The sequence below is a fragment of the Trachypithecus francoisi genome, unplaced genomic scaffold, assembly GCF_009764315.1.
Source record: "Trachypithecus francoisi isolate TF-2019V2 unplaced genomic scaffold, Tfra_2.0 Contig00992, whole genome shotgun sequence".
Taxonomy (NCBI): domain Eukaryota; kingdom Metazoa; phylum Chordata; class Mammalia; order Primates; family Cercopithecidae; genus Trachypithecus; species Trachypithecus francoisi.
The window spans coordinates 1-19,547 of record NW_022681054.1 but is presented as its reverse complement, the minus strand read 5'-3'; the positions used below and the strand labels follow the sequence as shown (position 1 = coordinate 19,547).

Genomic DNA, 19,547 nt, shown 5'->3' with positions numbered 1-19,547 from the left:
CGTCTCGGCCTCCCAAAGTGCTGGGATTACAGGCTTGAGCCACCGTGCCCGGCCTGTTTTGTTTTTTAAGATGGAGTCTCGCCCTGTGGTCCAGGCTGCAGTGCAATGGCCCAATCTTGGCTCACTGCAACCTCCACCTGCTGGGTTCAAGTGATTCTCCCACCTCAGCCTTCTGAGTAGCTGGGATTACAGGCATGCGTCACCATGCCCAGCTAATTTTTTGTATCTTTAGTAGAGATGGGGTTTCACCATGTTGGCCAGGCTGGTCTCGAACTCCTGACCTTGTGATCCACCCACCTTGGCCTCCCAAAGTGCTGGGATTACAGACGTGAGCCACTGCGCCCAGCCAGAAGTTGTTTTACTTTATATCTGTCTTCCCCAAATGTCTACCATGAGCATGCACTGTTCTTTATAATCAGACAACAAATAATGTATTTAATTGCTTAAGTAATCTACTCTTTCTTAATACCATTTATGTTTCTTTTATATTAACTTTCAAACTGAATTTGTGACCTTCAAAACTTAAATTCCTATAAAAGATAGCTGGAAAACATTTACACTTTTATTTCCTTAGGTCGTCTGACTATCCATGAGCACAGTGAAATGTAGTGATTCAAATGTTTCCTCATAAGTTATTTTCACGTCCTCATCAGTCTGCCAGGAATTGTGCCTCCCAAGGCCCATGGTGCCCCTTGGCATGTCCTCACCCTTAGGGTGAGGCTCAAGAATGTGCTGGGCAAAAGCAATAATTGACAAATGGGATCTCATTAAACTAAAGAGCTTCTGCACAGCAAAAGAAACTATCAACAGAGCAAACAACCTACAGATGGGAGAAAATTTTTGCAAACTACTCATCTGACAAAGGTCTAACATCCAGCAACTATAAGGAACTTAAATTTACAAGAAAAACACGAATAACCCTATTAAAAAGTGGGCAAAGGACATGAACACTTTTCAAAAGAAGACATACATGCGGCCAAACAGCATATAAAAAAAGCTCAACGTCACTGATCATTAGAGAAATACAAATCAAAACCACAATGAGATGCCATCTCACACCAGTCAGAATGGCTATTAATAAAAAGTCAAAAAAAAAATAACAGATGCTGGTGAGGTTGTGAAGAAAAAGGAACACGTATATACTGTTGGTGGGAGTGTAAATTAGTTCAACCATTGCAGAAGACGGTGTGGTGATTCCTCAAAGACCAGAAATACCATTCAACCCAACAATCCCATTACCGGGTATAAACCCCAGGAATATAAATCATTCTATTATAGACACACGCACATATATGTTCACTGCAGCACTAGTCACACTAGTAAAGACTTGGAATTAACCTAAATGCCCATCAATGAAAATCATCTAGACTTTCTTCTGGATGAAGAAAATGTGGTACATATATACCACGGAATACTACGCAGCCACAAAAAAGAACAAGATCATATATCCTTTAGAGGAACATGGATGGAGCTAGAGGTCATCATCCTTAGCAAACTAACACGGGAACAGAAAACCAAACGCCGCATGTTCTCACGTGTAAGTGGGAGCTAAATGATGAGAACACAGGGACACATAGAGGGGAACAGCAGCCACTAGGACCTGTCGGAGCGTGGAGAGCAGGAGGAGGGAGAGGACCAGGAAAAATAACCAATGGGTACTAGGCTTAATACCGGGGTGATGAAATCACCTGTACACTGGCCGGGTGCGGTGGCGCACGCCTGTAATGCCAGCATTTTGGGAGGCCAAGGTGGGTGGATCCCACTTGAGGTCAGGAGTTCAGGAGTTAGAGAAATAATCTGCACACCAAACCCCCGTGACAAGCAATGTACCTGTATAACAACCTGCACACGTACCCCTGAACCTCAAAGCTTGAAAAAAAAAACAGAAACGAGAAACAGAACATGTTCAGAGCCAACAACCTTCCCTTCGAGGTGACGCCGCTGACAGGAAGACGAGGCTGGCCACCTTGCCTGGCACAGGGCTGTGCTGCAGGAGCTACAGATCGGGTGGCCAGAAGCCAGAGCTTTCAGTCTGAACTTCAGTGATGCTCCTGCCTTGCCCTCCCCTCTCCTGGCAGATGAGAGGACATGAGCCCACACCTTTCATCAAGGCGCCCTGTAGGAACAGGTCTAGGCGTGTCTACCAAGGGGACATGGACATGCATAAACTCAAACTGGACTCCAATATTAAGAGTGCTACAGATGTAAATCTCAAGAATTCTTAAACACACACAGCTACGCCCCAGGACACAGAGTTCAGGAGTGGATTTCCCACCTGAAGTCACTTGGGGCCCAGGAGTCATGCAGCTTGGTTCTCAGTCCTCCCCAGGGGGAGGGCAGGCACAGGGCACCCAGGCTGACCCCAGGAGCCCAGCCCTCATCCCCTCACAGTGGCCCTGGACTGCTTCCCAAATACTCCAGGCCTTGAGGAAAGGGTGCCCCAGCTTCCTATCGCCTCTGTAACAAGGTACCACAAACGTGCAAGCCACAATGCAAGCTGATTATCTTAATTCTGGAAGCCAGAGGCCCGACGGTCTCCTGGACTAAAACCAAGGCTGTGTCTCCTATTCATTCAAGTATGGGCAGAACTCAGCTCCCTGTGGTTGGGGGCTCTGCTGCCTGTAAAGTGATGGCCAACCCATGGCAGAGAGCCGGGCCCTCAGCTCCAGCACCTGACCATCTCGTCTATGGCCCTTGTCACGTCTGAGGACCCCTGGAATTAGGTGAGGCCACTGGATAATCCAGGACCAGCCCCCCTCAAGAGTCTCTCTGGTTCCCAGGATCAGGGCATGGATGTCTCTCGGGGCCATTATTCTGCCCACCCACGGAGGGTGTTTAAAATTCCGATTCCAGGCCTAGCTCTGGAAACAGGGACTCACGTTTTTAACTCATCCTGGGTAACCAGAAGAGAAGTACTCCTTTGGAAGAAGTGACACAGAATGCCAGGCATCCACCATCTCACTCCCTTCTTATCCAATGCTCCTCTGATGAGACGAGAGTGCACCTGCTGGTAAAATGAATGTGGGTGGGAGCTTACGATGCCGCTTCTAGGGGTATCCCAGTGTTCCAACATACATTCCCATTCAACTCCACGCTGGCTGCACTGCCTGGACACTCACAACCTGCCATCTCTGGGACCTCATGTCAGGCCACCTTCAACCAGATCACAAGGTCTGGCCTCATATTCAGAGCGGAGGGCAGCAGAAACACCCAGCAATGCACTGGGCATCTTAGGCACAAACTGTTCTCTCGGCTGGCTGGCCTTCCCACAGTGAGAACATTCTTGTTCCAAGTTAAATACTGAGGTTCAAAGGGGCAGGGAACACACCATGAGGAGCTCAGCTCCAGAGAAGGAGCAAAGCCTTGCAGGGAGCAAGACCGAGTCACCTAAACAGAAATGTAAAACCACAGTTCCTCATCTCGCGGGGAATCCAGCCAGTTCTTAAAAGCCTGCTTTCCGCCGGGCGCGGTGGCTCACGCCTGTAATCCCAGCACTTTGGGAGGCCAAGGCAGGCAGATCACGAGGTCAGGAGATCAAAACCATCCTGGCTAACACGGTGAAACCCCGTCTCTACTAAAAATACAAAAAATTAGCCGGGCGTGGTGGCAGGCGCCTGTAATCCCAGCTACTTGGGAGGCTGAGGCAGGAGAATGGCGTGAACCCGGGAGGCGGAGCTTGCAGTGAGCTGAGATCCGGCCACTGCACTCCAGCCTGGGCGACAGAGTGAGACTCCGTCTCAAAAAAAAAAAAAAAGCCTGCTTTCTAGGCAAGATCTGTGGTATCGTCAGCACCATCTCTGGTGTAATTTCAAATCCAAATCACAATAGGAGGGAACAGAGCAGAGACTCAGAGGAGAGGAGAACGGCGGGAATAGGAAGAAAGAACAGAACAAAAAAAAGACGCTGGTGCTCATCTCACGGCCACAATGACACTACCTGGCCCAGGTCACACGGGCTGGAGGCTGGTCGGGTTTCTACAGAGGCTGAAAGCAGCACACATTCACCTCAGTCTAGAAACAGCAGCAGACAAACAGGGAGAGGTGGGATCGTCTCCCACAGGAAGAACCAGTGGTCGGGAATAGGAACAGGGACACAACTCCCCGGCAAGATCGCAAATCCACAGAAGCCCCAAACTAAACAAACTCTGAGGGAGACACTTTTCTCCAAGCGACAGCTGAGATCAACCTCTCTCTCAAAGCCAAAGGGAGCGCCATCTTCCACTGAGAAATGAGAAGAAAAACAAAAGGAAGGATTTAACCCTCCTGCACACAAGAAGCCTGCCAGCCTGCATCTTCAAACAGGGTTCAGACTGGAACAAACTGTGCAAAAGGCAAACACTGGAAGAAGTATTTTCTATTTTCTAAGCCACCAAAGGTTAAGGAGTCATGTGTGCTAAGCATGTGCTAAGCATGGAATTGGTCCTGCCCGGCTGTCAACTCGGCAGTGTGCGTATCCTGCCCGTGTGCTCCGGATAAAGGGGTTGCCTGACCCTGTGGGGTGACTCTGGGTCTGTTTAACAAGGTCTGTGAGGAAGGCCCTGGCTAAGGTAGCCCGTGAGTCAAAGCCAAACTGAAAAGGTGTGCTGTGTGTACAGGCCACGCACACAGAGACGCAACGCCTGACCCGGCACCGTCTGACCGGATGCAGCCAGGCACAGATGAGCACTTCTTGTTCGGACACACAAACCATCTGGGATGGCACTCACAGCCAAGAACTGTGAAGCTGTGTTAAGGCCTCACCCAACTTCCAGTGAAGAAATCATTATCTTGAATTGTTTCAAGTTATAAACTGTTTAACTAAAGTCATTTAACACACTGAAAACACTATCAGTTGAAGATAACAGCACCACTTGGCGAAATGAAAGCTGCTTGGATCAGGACAGATTAGAGTTGGCTTTTGTTTCACCAGAGTCACCTTCGCCCTGATTCCCTGGGACTTTATTCCAAAGCACCGGCCACCAACCTGCAAAGGAGCGGCGCCTGGCGTTGAGCTCGTTGGCCACACGGACCTCGGTGCACAGTTTCAGCATCAGCAGCATGGTCAGGATCATGATGGCGCTCTGCCACAGCAGTGGGGACTCAAAGCGCCTTCCAAACCTGTGGGAGAGACCCCGTGTCAGGAGGGAGGCCCACCCATGCCGCCTCTCCCAGTCCTGAACCCACAGCGGGAGACCCATGTCAGGAGGGAGGCCCACCCACGCTGCCCCTCCCAGTCCTGAACCTGCAGCAGGAGAGACCCTGTGTCAGGCCCACCCACGTCGCCTCTCCCTGTCCCGAACCTGCAGTGGGAGAGACCTGGGTCAGGAGGGAGGCCCACCCACACCGCCTCTCCTGGTCCCGAACCTGCAGCAGGAGAGACCTGGGTCAGGAGGCAGACCCATCCATGCTGCCTCTCCCAGTCCCGAACCTGCAGCGGGAGAGACCTGGGTCAGGAGGGAGGCCCATCCATTCTGCCTCTCCCAGGCCGTAAGCGGCATCCCGGGGAAGGAGCCCGGTTGGTGAACACCAGAGTGACCAGGCAACTGTTGCCCATCTCCCAGACTCCAGGTGGGGTGGGGCTCCAGTGAGGGGCCATAAGACCCTCACAGAGCCTGACTCGGGACCCCTCAGCATATCTGGCCCTCCCCAGAACCAGTGGCCCAGGCACTGGTACCTGGGTCTGGTGGTCCTGCGTCCCCCTCCCACAGCTCAGCTCAGGTGCCCCAGGCCTCCCTGCAGCCTCCGGGCTGCCACCAGGCAAGGAGCCCAGTTTCTAGCTCACAGCAGCCCTGCTTCCTGCCTGTGGAAGGCTGGGTCAGTGTGCAGAGCAGCAGGTGGGCCAGACACGAAATTTCCACATGCACACACACTCCCACAGGAGAGGAGAAGGCAGCCAAGGGTCTGTACCGCCCCCGCCCCCAGGCCTCCCTGGCCCCATGCTCCCCTAGCTGCAGGCTCCCAGGCCTTCTTGCTGACTTTTGACCAGGGTTGAGCATCTCATCAGCTCAGCCATGAGCCTCTGCAGGGCAGAACCACAGGCCAATGACTGGCAGGCCCTACGGTCTCCCCATCTCCCAGAGTCACCACAGAGCTGGGACATGGGCCTGCAGAGCCACCATCTCCAAGGCTGGGCTGTGTGTGGCACGCACTCATGGAAAGCCCTAACCCTGACCCTCCCTGACTGTCCCAGGGCGGGAATCTCAATCAGCCTGCAGTTTGGACTGAAGGGAATTTTCAATACTTGAATTGGCCGCCACCATGTCAAAGTCAGGAGATCCTACATAACAGCCTAATTTCCCAACTTCTGAAAAACTGGAAGACTCAGCAACAACCACCACAGCCCCCACCTCTCTCTAGCTCTCACGCAGCTGGGCAGCCCTCTTAACACCCCCTTCCCAACACAAAGCAGAAGGGGGAACCCCAGAGCCCCCTTAGCACCCCCTTATCAACACAGATCAGGAGTAGGGGGACCCCGCAGCCCCCTTAGCAGGTGAGCCAGCCCAGCAGGTGAGAAGGTGCCACTTGCAGGTGAGGCTCCTACAGCAACCTGGAAAAAGCCACAGACGTTCTCCTGGGAGCACAGGGAGGCAGGACGCAGTCCTCAGGTGGCCATGCTGATTCCCTCTGTGCTGGCTCCAGAGACCAAGGCCCTTCCCTGTCTCCTGGGAGCTCCTCAGCAGAGGGAGTGGCTGCCTGAGGTCACAGAGACTCCGGGAGCAGAGGGAAGGGTAGAGAAAACAGCAGCCCAGGCCCAGGGTGGACAGGGGGCCAGGCAGGCAGGCAGGCAGGCAAGCTGCACCTCCAGGAATATCACCCAGGTCAGCAGGGGCCACCAAGGTCCCTCTGCCTCACTGGATGCTTCCCTAGAGAGCCTCCAAGAAACGCACAAGGCGAGACAAAGAGGCAAGGGAGGAAGGGAGGGTGGTGGGCCTGGGGATAGAGGATGGCCAGCGGGAAAGAGGCAGGTTGAAAGGGGGTTTTCTGAGCCTGAGGCACAGGTCGGGGGAGCAGGAACGCTGTATGAGCAGGAGTGCAGGGTGCATGGGCACTCTGCCCACAGGCTGGTTCCGGCCCCCACACCGGCCCCCGCCAGGCCTTGGCCTCTGCACTGTTACAGTATATTATACAGCACAGATCACAAACCCCAAGGCTGGAGGATACAGCCAAGCTCACAGTCACTTCCAGGGCCGTTCTCCACTGGCTACCAAGCGGCCTGGGTGCGGGTCAACTCACCCACAGTGACCTGAGGCTGAGAAGGTGACATTGGGCAGGCATCTAAAATAGGCCAGTCCCCTGGGACACATGGAGGCCGCTTCACACCACGTTCACCTCCGGCAATGAGGCTGCACGTGAGCCATTTTGGCCACTCTGCATGAAAGGCCACCTGCGTTTTTTAAATGTTCAACAGACGCAGTGAATGACCAGACAGACAAAGGAGGAGGCGAGCGAATCAAGGTTTGAGCTTCCGCATAATCCACACATCAAAATCAAATCTAGAGGAACAAGATATGCACAGTAAAGAATAAGGACTTTTAAAACCAAATGAGAGGGTACCCGGAGGTGAACAGTGAACTAATAGGGTGAAGACAAAGAAAAACACAAAATTTCAAAAAGCACAGTGTCCCACAGAAGATGCACAAGGAACAAAACGAAAACGAAACAAAATCCAGCAGCATTAGTAATTTTAAAAGCTAATTAAAATAGATGCCACATTTACTTCTCAACTTAACTTTTTCTTCCTTTAGTAAGAGCACTTTTCCTCTCCTGCCCGAGGGCGTAACTCCCACGCCTCTTCTCCCAGCAGGTGCCAGGCAGCCCACCTGTGTGGCGCAGGAGCCTGCTCCTCGGGAAGCACCAAGATACCTCGTCTAAGGTGGGCTCTGCAGGTGACCATGCCCAGGTGCCCATCCACAGGAAGAGACAGTATAGAGGGTGTACCATAACTGACCAAGCCCACAGAAAAACTTCTCCATGTTCCAAAATCTCACAGGAAAACTCAAGCAGGGCCAGGCACAGTGGCTCACACCTGTAATCCCAGCACTTTCGGAGGCCGAGGCAGGTGGATCATGAGATCAGGAGTTCAAGACCAGCCTGGCCAATATGGTAAAATCCCGTCTCTACTGAAAATACAAAAATTAGCCAGGCGTGGCAGCGGGTACCTGTAATCCCAGCTACTCGGGAGGCTGAGGCAGGGAACTGCTTGAACCCAGGAGGCGGAGGTTGCAGTGAGCCAAGATTGTGCCACTGCACTCCAGCCTGGGCAACAGGGCCAGACTCTGGTCTAAAAAAAAAAAAAAAAAAAAAATCCAGCAAAAGAGAAGCTTTGTAGCTTTGTGTCTACTCTTAGGCACCACTAAAGTTTATCACCTTTAGTAACAAAAATGTTATGACCTCTCTGATACAATGTTTTCATTCCTCCATCTGAGTGCTCCAGCCTGGGTCCTACCTACTGTGGATGGAGCTGAGGCTCCCAGGACCCTGCCGCCCAGCGTGGCCTGATCCCCGCCTGGCCTCTCTGCTTTTCCTCCACATACTCACAGCCAGCAACACCAGCTATGAGACATCATTTAGCCCTTCTCCTGGCTGCTGGCACCAACCTGCCAAATCCTGCACACTGGCATTCCACAGAGTGTGATCTGCTGAATGCTGGTTTCACAAAATGGTAGTAAAGACTATAAGAAACAAAAACATAAGTGACCTATGTTTTAGAATCCCTGGGGTTGTACTGTTAAAGCAGCCCCTGCAGGACTGCAGAGCCCCATATGCCATGTACCCCAAATCCCCAATGGGGGGCTGCCCAGAGGGACTGGAGCTCTGAGGACCATGCCCCAGCACCTTTGGAAGCATGAAGATTCTAACTCCACCCTGTGCTGGCGGACCCTGGTCTCTTCTCACCAGACCCCGGCCCCTTCTCACAAGAGCCTGGCCCAGCCCCACCTCTGCTCTCCCCCCCACCCATCCACCCTCCCCCCACCGCCCGGCCCCTTCTCACCAGACCCCGGCCCCTTCTCACCAGAGCCTGGCCCAGCCCCACCTCTGCTCTCCCCCCAATCCATCCACACCCCCCCCGGCCCCTTCTCACCAGACCCTGGCCCCTTTTCAGCGGACCCCGGACCCTTCTCACCAGAGCCTGCCCCAGCCCCACCTGTGCTCTCCCCCATGCCCCTTCTCACCAGAGCCCAGCCCAGCCTCACCTCTGCTCTCCCCACCCCCCACCCTGTCCCCCTCTCAGCCCCAGCCCCACCTCTGCTTTCCCACCCCACCACTCCCACCCCAAACACTGAGTGTGCGCACACATGTGTGGAGCTGGGGTTGTGTGTGATGCATCCCGTGTGTCACTTCCGCTAAAGCACAAACCCTCTGCCCTACAAACCATGAAATCAAAGAGGCTGTGAACCTACAAAGCCTGGAGAGGGGAAGCCAGGAGTGGGGGGGTCACAAGAGGCTCCCAAGAGAGAAACAGAAGGGGTCATCATCCCCCTCTGCACAGCAGGACCTGGGGACCGGGTGGGCACAGAGGATGTGCCTGTGTGGAGTGCAGAGACGGCACATCCTCAGGCTGGAGGGACGCTCAGCAGGGACCAGTGCCCTCTGCTCCCCCCGCTTTCATCCCACCGTCTTCTGGAACACGCTGAGGCCCTGTGTGTGCACTCGGTGGTCACAGAAGCCATGCATGACCAGGACAGCCCAGGATATTGATTCTATGAAGAGACCCATGGACAAAGTTCAGAATTCCCTGGAGGGCTGCCCTGTGCTCCACAAAGAGCTCAAGTGTCTCTTGAAGGCCTGTAAGCAAGAACTCCCACTCCCAGCTTCAAACCTCTACATCAAGTGTCAGTTAGGTCATGAGGCAGCGACAAGATGGCACCAGGAAACTGGGTTAATCTCTGACTTCTCCAAACCAGATACTGAGATGGACATTAGATAGATTCCTTTCTTTCTTTTTTTTGAGACAGGGTCTCTCTCTGTTGGTCAGACTGGAGTACAGCTCACGGCAGCCTCAAATTCCTGGGCTTAAGTGATCCTCCTGTCACAGCCTCCCAAGTAGCTAGGACTACAGGTAATGCCACCACACCTAAGCTAATGTTTCAAATGTTTTGTAGAGATGGGGTCTTGCTATGTTGCGCTGGCTGGTCTTAAACTCCTGGCCTCAAGTGATCCTCCCACCCTGACCTCCGAAAGTGCTGGAATTACAGGAGTGGGCCACCATGCCCAACCTAATTTATTGTCTTTTAGCAACTTGGGACTATGAGCATACTGGGGGTGGGGGGCATCCTCTAAGTGGAACTTTTTTCCCACATAGTTATCTACCCTCAGGCATTTTTCCTCCATTATTTTGGAGAAAATTTATTCTATAACCCTAAAGGTTATTCTATAACCCTAAATTTATTCTGTAACCCTAAAATTTGTTCTATAACCCTAAAAATGCTCCTTCACAACACACACATGTGAGCTGGGGCTGTAGCAGGTGGCCTGCCAACCAGCGTCTCCCCAACTCCCACAACGTGCACTCAAAATATTCAACAGCATTAGACAATTAGAAACCTACTTCCCAGTCAACCTTACACTCTCTGAGGCCACTGCAGCACTGCCAGCCACTGTCTCCACAGCAGGCGACGGGAGAGAATGAAGCAGTCTCCAAAATGAGCACCCCAACCCTCCCTCAGATGCAGCCTGGCCCAGAGACAAACCTTGAGGCAGGACTCAGACCCAAAATCCCCCTCCGAGATCGCTGCAGGGGACAAACCTCCCTGCCTCAGAGACAACTCTGGGGAAGAGGCAGCCAACCCACTCGCTCACCTAAAAATCCCTGGCAAAGGCAAAACTAACACCCAGGGACACATGGACCAACGGCTGCCCATGGCCAGGGCTGGGATGAAGGCTGTGGGGCAGGGAGCACCCCAGTTCATGAACACGGGACACCCCAGCATCAGAACTCATCAAATGACACGAATGGGGTGCATTTCATGGAATGCAAATCACACCTCAACAAGGTTGACTTAAAAACAGGCAGGCCAGGCGTGGTGGCTCACACTTGCAATCCCAACACTTTGGGAGGTCGAGGTGGGTGGATCACAAGGTCAAGAGATCGAGACCATCCTGGTCAACATGGTGAAACCTCGTATCTACTAAAAATACAAAAATTACCTGGGTACAGCAGCGGGAGCCTGTAGTCCCAGCTACTCAGGAGGCTGAGGCAAGAGAATCACTTGAACCCAGGAGGCAGAGGTTGTAGTGAGCCGAGATTGTACCACTGCACTCCAGCCTGACGACAGAGTGTGAGACTCTGTCTCAAAAAAAAAAAAAAAAAAAACTAACAGGCGAAGAAGCAGGTACATGATTACTCAGTGACCAGAGTCAGAAGCAGAGTTCTTGACACCAGCTGCCTAGACTCCTTCTCTCCACCCTCCACCAGGCCCGCTTCATGGGAAGAGCAGCAGATACCTTCCAGTCTGCATGGGCAGAGAGGCTGGGATCACCCGGAAGAAAGAACAATTCCAGACGTTTTTGGCCTTAGAATGCAGCTCTGAGACCTCTTCATTTTCTCCAAAAACTCATTCTCCCAATTATGTCTGGCTTCAACAACTGTTAAAATTAATTTCAATTTCCTTGGCCTAACGCAAATACAAAGAGGAAGTTGGCCTGAGAGGAACAAGACAGTCTCCAGAGAGCGTGACTTCCTATTTAAACAAGGCAGACCAGGCGCCGTGGCTCAGTCTGTAATCCCAGCACTTTCAGAGGCCCAGTGGGGAGGAATGCTTGAGGCCAGGAGTTCGAGACCAGCCTGGGCAACATAGTGAAACCTCCCGTCTCTACAAAAAATACAAAAAAAAAATTAGCCGGGTGTGGTGGTGCACCTGGGATCCCAGCTACTTGGGAGGCTGAGGTGGGAGGATCACCCGAGCCCAGGAATGTGGAGGCTGCAGTAAGCTGTCATCACATCATGCACTTCAGCCTGGACCACAGAGCAAGACCCTTTCTCAAAACAACAAAGAAAAACGACACAACATGAGAAAGGCAGGCAGGAACCGTTCCTCTCTACAGGCAGGCCTAGGCCATTGCCCAGCAGAGAGATCCCTGCTAAGCATCCGTGCGGGACATTATGCGAGAAGGCAGATCTGGAGATTTTCTCTGAGATTCTGTTCTCCAATCCCACCGTTTTTCTGGAAAAAATAATCTCACCCTAAGAAGTGACTCGTCTGCGGCCACGTACTCCATGAAGGCAGAGCAGGACGCTAGCCCAGCCAGGAGGTGTGGACCCTGCTGCTCCCCTGGCCTCAATCTGAAACTCCAAAGGAGAAACCCTCTTCTCCGAGCGCAGCCCAGAAAAGCAAACCCCCAACTTACCAGAAGAGTATCCGCAAAATGTTGGCCACCAGCAGCACCAGGCACACGTAGGTGGAGAACCCGTCGGCGTTCTGCGTCCTGCGGATGTCCCGGTACTGCGGGACGTAGGGCACCACCCCTCCGAAGACCATGGCTGCGGCCGCGCCCCAGGACACCAACTGGTGCAGTGGCACCAGAAGCCAGTCCAGGCCCTCGGCCTCCATCGCAGCGCCCGCCTGGCCGAGGCTGTCACCAGCTCCGCGCCCCGCGGGCCACCGGCCGCCTGCTCATCGCAGCTCCTCGCGCTCCTGCGGCCTCGGGGCCTGCGGGGAGCGGGGAGCGGCTAGAGTCCCGCCAGGAAGGCTGGGCCGGCGCGACCCGACCTGACCCGACCCGACCTGACCCGACCCGCCCCGGCCGCAGGAGCCAAGGCAGAGCGGGGGCGACCGGGGCGCGGGGGTGTCTGGGGGTCCCGAGACGCGCCCGGCGGGGGCTGGGGAGGGTTCCCAGGGTCGGGGTCGAGGACGGGTGCAGCCCCTGGTGTCACCGCCCGGGTGCGCTTAGCCGGCGGGAGTCCACGCGCGCCCCGGGATGGGGTCGGGGGAGGGGGCGCAGGGCCCAGGATGGGGCGCACGGCTCGTGGGAGGGGGCGCCGGGCTGGTGACCCCACAGGACCAAGCCGGGGGACTGGGGGCAGGGGCCAACTGCCCTGGCCCCGGGTCCTCGGCCGCCCTAGGCCGCCCCGCGAGGACCCCGCGCTGCCCCCGCGCTCCTTACCTGCGCCCCTAGCCCAGCGCCCTGCGCCCCGCGTCCCCGCGCCGCTTACCCGCGCGCGTCTCAGCGTCCGTCCGCCTGGTCGCCGGGAAACCCCGCCCCGCGGCGTCACAATGCCGGGCCCCGCCCACGCCGGAGCTGTTGGGCGGCGCCGCCGGGTCCTAGAGCGCGCGGGGTAGGGTTGGCCGAGGCGGGGCCGGGAGCCTGGGCTGTCGGGGCGGCGGGGGGAGCGTGGCTTCTCCCGCCAGGTCGGGAAATACCAGCCGGGCGGGGCTGGTCCCTCAGGCCTGGCGCCCACATGAACCCGTCTCTAGCGTGAACCAGTCTCCAGCTGTCCCGGCGCGCGGCCATCCTAGCGGAGGGCGTGGTCCTGGACGGCGGGGGCTGCAGGGTCCGGACGTTCCCATCGTGCGTGTCCCGAACGCGGGCGCCCGGGGACGAGTCTAGTCCAGCTCCGTCCTGACCCAGGAGACCCGGGCACCCGGCTGGGAGTTTGCAGCGCCCGGGGGCGGCCAGGGTCTCGGGAAACGTAGCGCCCCGCGCGGATCTCCGCTCCGATGCAAGCGCCCGGCGAGCAGATGCTCCGGGGCCGTCACCGGGGGGCCGGCTGGACGCGGGGCCGTCACCGTGGCCGTTGTCATCATCGTGGTTGTGGCCATGGTCGCTGTCGCTGAAGAAACGCGGGGCGACCTCTCTGCATTCCCGTGCGGTTCTTAGGGCTGAACCGTTGGGCGCCTATTTGCAGAAAAGCCAGCTGCTGAGCTGCTGAGCCTCGAGACAGACTCCGAGGCCAGGCGTGTGTGGAGTCTGGGTCCTGCTGCCGGCCTCGCAGGCCGAGCCAACTCGGAGCCCCGCACCCACCCGCAGGGAGCTGCCCTCGTCCGGGACCCTCTTGGCCCGCGCGGGTGAGGACTGAAGGGCGAGGGGCGCGTGGATGAAGGGCGCGCGAGTGAAGAGTTAGGGACGCGCGGGTGAGGGGTGAGGGGGCGCGGGTGAGGGGTGAGGGGGCGCGGGTGAGGGGTGAGGGGCGCGCGGGTGAAGAGTTAGGGACGCGCGGGTGAGGGGTGAGGGGGCGCGGCTGAAGGGTGAGGGGGCGCGGGTGAGGGGCGAGGGGCGTGCGGGTGAAGGTGGAGGGACGCGCGGGTGAGGGACGAGGGGCGCGCGAGACAGCGCTGAGGGGCGCGCGGTGGAGAGTTAGGGACGCGCGGGTGAGGGGTGAGGGGGCGCGGGGGAGGGGGAGGGACGCGCGGGTGAGGGGCGGGGGCGTGAGGGCCGAGGGTCCCGCGGATGAGGGGTGAGGGAGGCGCGGGGGAGGGGGAGGGGCGCGCGGGTGAGGGGGGAGGGAGGGCTGGGGAGGGGAGAGGGGCGCGCGGGTGGGGGGAAGGACGCGCGGGTAAGTGGGGAGGGGCGCGCGGGTGAGTTGCGCGGGGCGCGCTGGTGAAGAGTTAGGGACGCGCGGGTGAGGGGTGAGGGAGGCGCGGGTGAGGGGTGAGGGAGGCGCGGGTGAGGGGTGAGGGAGGCGCGGGTCAGGGGTGAGGGGGCGCGGGTGAGAGGTGAGGGGGCGCGGGTCAGGGGCACGGGGTTGAGGGGTGAGGGACGCGCGGGTGAGGGGCGGGGGCGTGAGGGCCGAGGTCGCGCGGGTGAATGGTGAGGGGCGCGCGGGTGAGGGGTGAGGGGCGCGCGGGTGAATGGTGAGGGGCGCGCGGGGGTGAGGGGTGAGGGGCGCGCGGGTGAATGGTGAGGGGCGCGCGGGTGAGGGGTGAGGGGCGCGCGGGTGAATGGTGAGGGGCGCGCGGGTGAGGGGTGAGGGGCGCGCGGGTGGAATGGTGAGGGGCGCGCGGTGAGGGGTGAGGGGCGCGCGGGTGAATGGTGAGGGGCGCGCGGGTGAGGGGTGAGGGGCGCGCGGGTGAGGAGTGAGGGGAGCGCGGGTGAGGGGCGCACGGGTGAGGGTTGAGGGGCGAACGAGTGACGGGTGGTGGGTGTAGGGTGAGGGACGCGTGGATGAGGACCGCGAGGGTGTGAGGCGAGGGGTGCACGGGTAAGGGGCGAGGTTGAGGGGTGCACGCTGAGGGTTGCTTTCCCTCCAGCAGCGGCCTCTTCTGCACGAGCCTGGCCCCCTGCCCCCTGCCCGGCTGGTTTTGTGGGGGATCATAGGGACGGTTACCACCTAACTAGGAGCAAGTCCCCGACAATCGAAACAGGGCGCTCCGCCTTGCGCCCCCGGGCTGGCATTGGGACTTCTTTAGAGCCAGCCCTGCGGAGCCCCAGCACCAGGAAGGTAGAGGGTAGTAAAAGGCACAGCAGGAAGCCTGGGAGAGAAAAAGCAGCTGCCCCTGCTCAGCCGCGCCCTTCCCGGAGCCCTGGGGCCTTTGGGATCTTCCGTCCTCTCTGCCCTGGAGGTTGGAGTAAGCTCCGAGCTTCCTTGACCCTCACTGGAGCACTGGGGTCCCAGACGCTGGCCTCGGTTATCCTAAATCCAGACGCTGTGGAGGCATGGGGCAAATTGTGCAGCCTGGGGCCTGGAGCTGCATCTGTCAGGGCCTCCAGGAGCCTGGCTCAGTGGAGAAAATCTGGCATGCTTGGACCTCACTCCACAGGCCTCACCCCTCAGAGGCACCCTGAAAGGTGAGTTGATGACCACAGAGTGAGTTTGTACCTTTTGGAGCACCACCTGCCTGGAGTCCACCCCAGTCTACATCAGTCAATCACAGCTCATTGCAGGTACTGCGCTTGTCACATAGCTTCCTGCAAACAAGAGAAGCCCACCAAGCCATGCACAGCTGGAAAATGGCCCTTATAAAGCCATCAAGTCCTAATCCAGGTAACCTATAAATATTACCTCCTACGGGAAAACTATTTTTTTTTCGGATGTCATTAAGGATCTTGAGATAGAGAGACTGTCCTGGATTATCCGAGTGGGTCCTAAATACTGTGGCTCACACCTGTAATCCCAGCACTTTGGGAGCCTGAGTTGGGTAAATCTCTTGAGCCCAGGAGTTCGAGACCAGCCTGAGCAACATGGCAAGACCTCATCTCTACAATAGACAGAAAAATTATCTAGGCATGGTGGTGTGCACCTGTAGTCCCAGCTACTCCTGAGGTGGAAGGATTGCTTGAGCCCAGGAGGTTGAGGCTGCAGTGAGCCAGGATCGCACCACTGCACTTTAGCCTAGGTGACAAAATGAGACCCTATCTCAAAAATAATTAAATAAATACAACAGAGACAGGGTCTCTGTGTTGGCCAGGCTGGTCTTGAACTCCTGGCCTCAAGCGACCCTCCTGCCTTGGCCTCTCAAAGTGCTGGGATGACAGGCATGAGCCAGCATGCCTGGCCACATGCATCTTTGTAAGAGGGAGGCAGAAGGAAATGTGGTGCCACACAGAAGAGAGGGCCATGGGAAGATGGAGCAGAGATGAAGATGGGGCCCTGAAAGTGGACGTGATGCAATCACAAGCCAAGTAACGCTGGAGCCACCAGAGGCGCTAGAAACAAGGAACAGATTCTCTACAGGAGCCATGCAGGGGAGCCTGGACCTGCCAATGCTTGATTTCAGCCATTAAAAGTGATTTTGGACTTCTGGCCTCCAGAGCTGTGAAGGAATGAACTTCTGCTGTTGTAAAAGCCAGTTAGCTTGTGGTCATTTGTTGCAGGAGCCAATGAGAGACTGACAAGATCAGAGCTGTGACATGAGGAAGCAGAGCTGTGCCTCATGCTTTCTAGGCTCTGCTCACGAGAAACAGTCACTGGGTTGGCCCCATGCAGAGGAGGGTGTCACATAGGAGCATGAATATCTCAGGGAACCACCTAAGCAGTTGCCTGACACATGGTGCTTATAAAAGGAAAAGCAAGCAAAGCAACCTTGTTCTAAGAGCTGGGACGTCAGAGGAAGACTGGAGCCCCTGTGTCTCACTCAGCCTATTTATGTTTATTTCATTTATTTATTTAATAGAGACAGGGTCTCACTATGTTGGCCAGGTTGGTCTTTGAACTCCTGGTTTCAAATCATCCTCTCACCTAGGCCTCCCAAAGTGCTGGGATTACAGGAGTGAGCCACCGTGCCAGTCGTGCACCCCATTTTTTAAGGAAACCTGTACAGAAGGTGGATTGGAAGTCTTCCTTTAGGAGCCTGGCTCTGAAGTTCCACAACTTCAACTGGTGTCATGTGACGTGCTTGGCAGTCACCACTCTCATGCTTACAGCAAAGAATAGCAGGGCGCGTGGCAAACCAGCAGCCTTTCATGGGCCCATCAGAGAACTGAGGCTGCCAGATAAACTGGCACCCTGCTCTGAAGAGATAGGTACATCCAGGGAGACACAGCACCTGAGAGCTGCTCACCCAAAGCAGAAATTCCTGGATAAACTGGCTTTAGCGGAAAGATTAGCAACATGCAAGACCAGATAGGTAATGTCAGCAGAGAGATGGAAACAATAATAATCAAAAAAAATGCTAGAAGTCAAAAACACACTAATAGAAATAAAGAATGCTCATTAATTGATTAGATAGAATAAAGGAAAGAGTCAGTGAATATGAAGATAAATCAACAGAAGCTTCCCAAACTGAAATGCAAGGAGAAAAGGGGATGGAAAAAAAAAAATCAGCTGATCTAGTTTGAGCGTGTGTCCCCACCAATCTCATGTTGAGTTATAATCATCAGTTCTGGAGGTGGGGTTTGGCAGGGGATGTTTGCATCATGGAGGCGGGTCCCTCATGAATGGCTTGCCTTCAATCTCTTGGTGATGAGTAAGCTGTCACTCTGAGTTCATGTGAGAACTGTTTCTTGTTTTTGTTTTTGTTTTGAGATGGAGTCTCATTCTATTACCCCAACTGGAGTGCAGTGGTGTAGTCTCAGCTTACTGCAACCTCCGCCTCCTGGGTTTAAGTGATTCTTGTGCCTCAGTCTCCCAAGTAGCTGAGATTATAGGCATGCGCCACTATGCCCAGCTAATTTATTGTATTTTTAGTAGAGATGGGGTTTCACCATGTTGACCAGGCTGGTCTCCAACTCCTGACCTCGTGATCCACCCACCTCGGCCTCCCCAAAGTGCTGCAATTATAGGCATGAGCCACCGTTCCCACCCTGTTTTTTTTTGAAGTGTGTGGCACCTACCCACCCCCTCACTCTCTCTCTCTTGCTCCTGCTTTCACCCTGTGAAATGCCTGCTCCCACTTTGCCTTCCGCCATGAGTAAAAGTTCCCTGATGCCCCCAAGAAGCGGAGCAGATGCTGGTGCCATGCTGGTATGCCCTGCAAGAACTGTGAGCCAATCAAATCTCTTATAAATTACTCTATCTCAGGTATTTCTTTATAGCAATGCAAGAACAGCCTAATACACCAACAGAAGACACCATCCAAGAACAACAGCAAAGGATATGACTGGCACAATGGGAAAATCAGAAGGAGGAAAGAAGAAGGGGCAGGAGAAATGGTGGAATGGTGTGAATGTCCCCAAATTAATGACAGACACCAAACCATACATCCAGGAAACATACAGAACATCCATCAGGACAAATAGCAAAAAACATAAAGCAAAACAAAAGCAAAACCACACCCAGGCTTGTCACATTCAAGCTGAATGAATCTGCCTGACTGAACCCCCATCCACCAGCCACAGCTACACCTCTGACTAGACAAGAGACAGATTTCAGTAACTTTCGCGGTAAGAGACCACTGACCATGGCTGGTCCTGGCTGGTTTACAAAGCCTGTGCACCAAGTGCCTTTGGGTCTGAGAAAGACCTTTTGATGTACAGGGCCTAACTACAATACATTTAAATGTTACATCTCCACATCTCCACCCCAAAGTGAATATGTGTCATATGATACATACGGCAGAACCCCCTTCATGAATATTCATAGCTCCTCCTGTAACCTGTTGAATAAGTATGTTTAGCCAACCAGTCAGCACAAAGCTCCTGCCCCATCCTCTCCTCCTCTGAAGGGCCTGTGTCTGGTCTTGTGGGATGTCCACCTTGCAAGTTGTTTAAGAAATAGTCTCCTTTTCTAAATGCAGTGTTGTGTGATTTTTTAAGTTAACAAGAGGAATATGAATAAAAATGACAGTGGACTTCTTGTTAGAAATCATGCAGATAAGAAAAGGGTGGGGTGAAATCTTTAAAGTGTTGCAATTGAAAAAAAAAAATTCTGCCCACCTAGAATTCTATATAGCAAAAGTATCCTTAAGGTGCAGGAAAAATAAATACTTTCTCAGAAAAACAAAAACTGAAGGAATGTATTGCCAGTAGACCTGCCCTGTGAGAAATGTTAGAGAAGAGACAAGGAAGATGATACAGGTCAGAAGCTTAGATCTACATCAGGAAAGGAAAAGCATCAGAGGCAGAATAAATGAAGAGAATTAACGTCTCTTGTTTTCCTTATTATTTATTTATTTGTTTGTTTTGTTTTGAGGCAGAGTTTTGCTCTTGTTGCCCAGACTGGAGTGCAATGGCGCGATCTCGGCTCACTGCAAC

The 19,547-nt window shown here is 54.9% G+C and overlaps 1 protein-coding gene across 6 annotated transcripts in view; it reads right to left on the bottom strand.

The window, feature by feature from the left end:
* The window catches only part of LOC117090308 (solute carrier family 66 member 2-like), a 33,639-nt gene extending 19,847 nt beyond the window's left edge, over nt 1-13,792 (bottom strand). For 4 of the 6 annotated variants that reach the window (XM_033222466.1, XM_033222480.1, XM_033222489.1 and 1 more), the window contains exons 1-3: nt 13,083-13,157; nt 12,327-12,628; nt 4,963-5,096 (exon numbers count right to left, since the gene is read on the bottom strand). In XM_033222466.1, the coding sequence (XP_033078357.1) occupies nt 4,963-5,096; nt 12,327-12,529 (337 nt within the window). In that variant the 5' untranslated portion in view covers nt 12,530-12,628; nt 13,083-13,157. Of the gene's footprint in view, nt 1-4,962; nt 5,097-12,326; nt 12,629-13,082 lie in introns of all 6 variants that reach the window. The other 2 variants (XM_033222474.1, XM_033222508.1) reach the window with 2 other exon arrangements.
* Nucleotides 13,793-19,547: the final 5,755 nt, after the last annotated feature.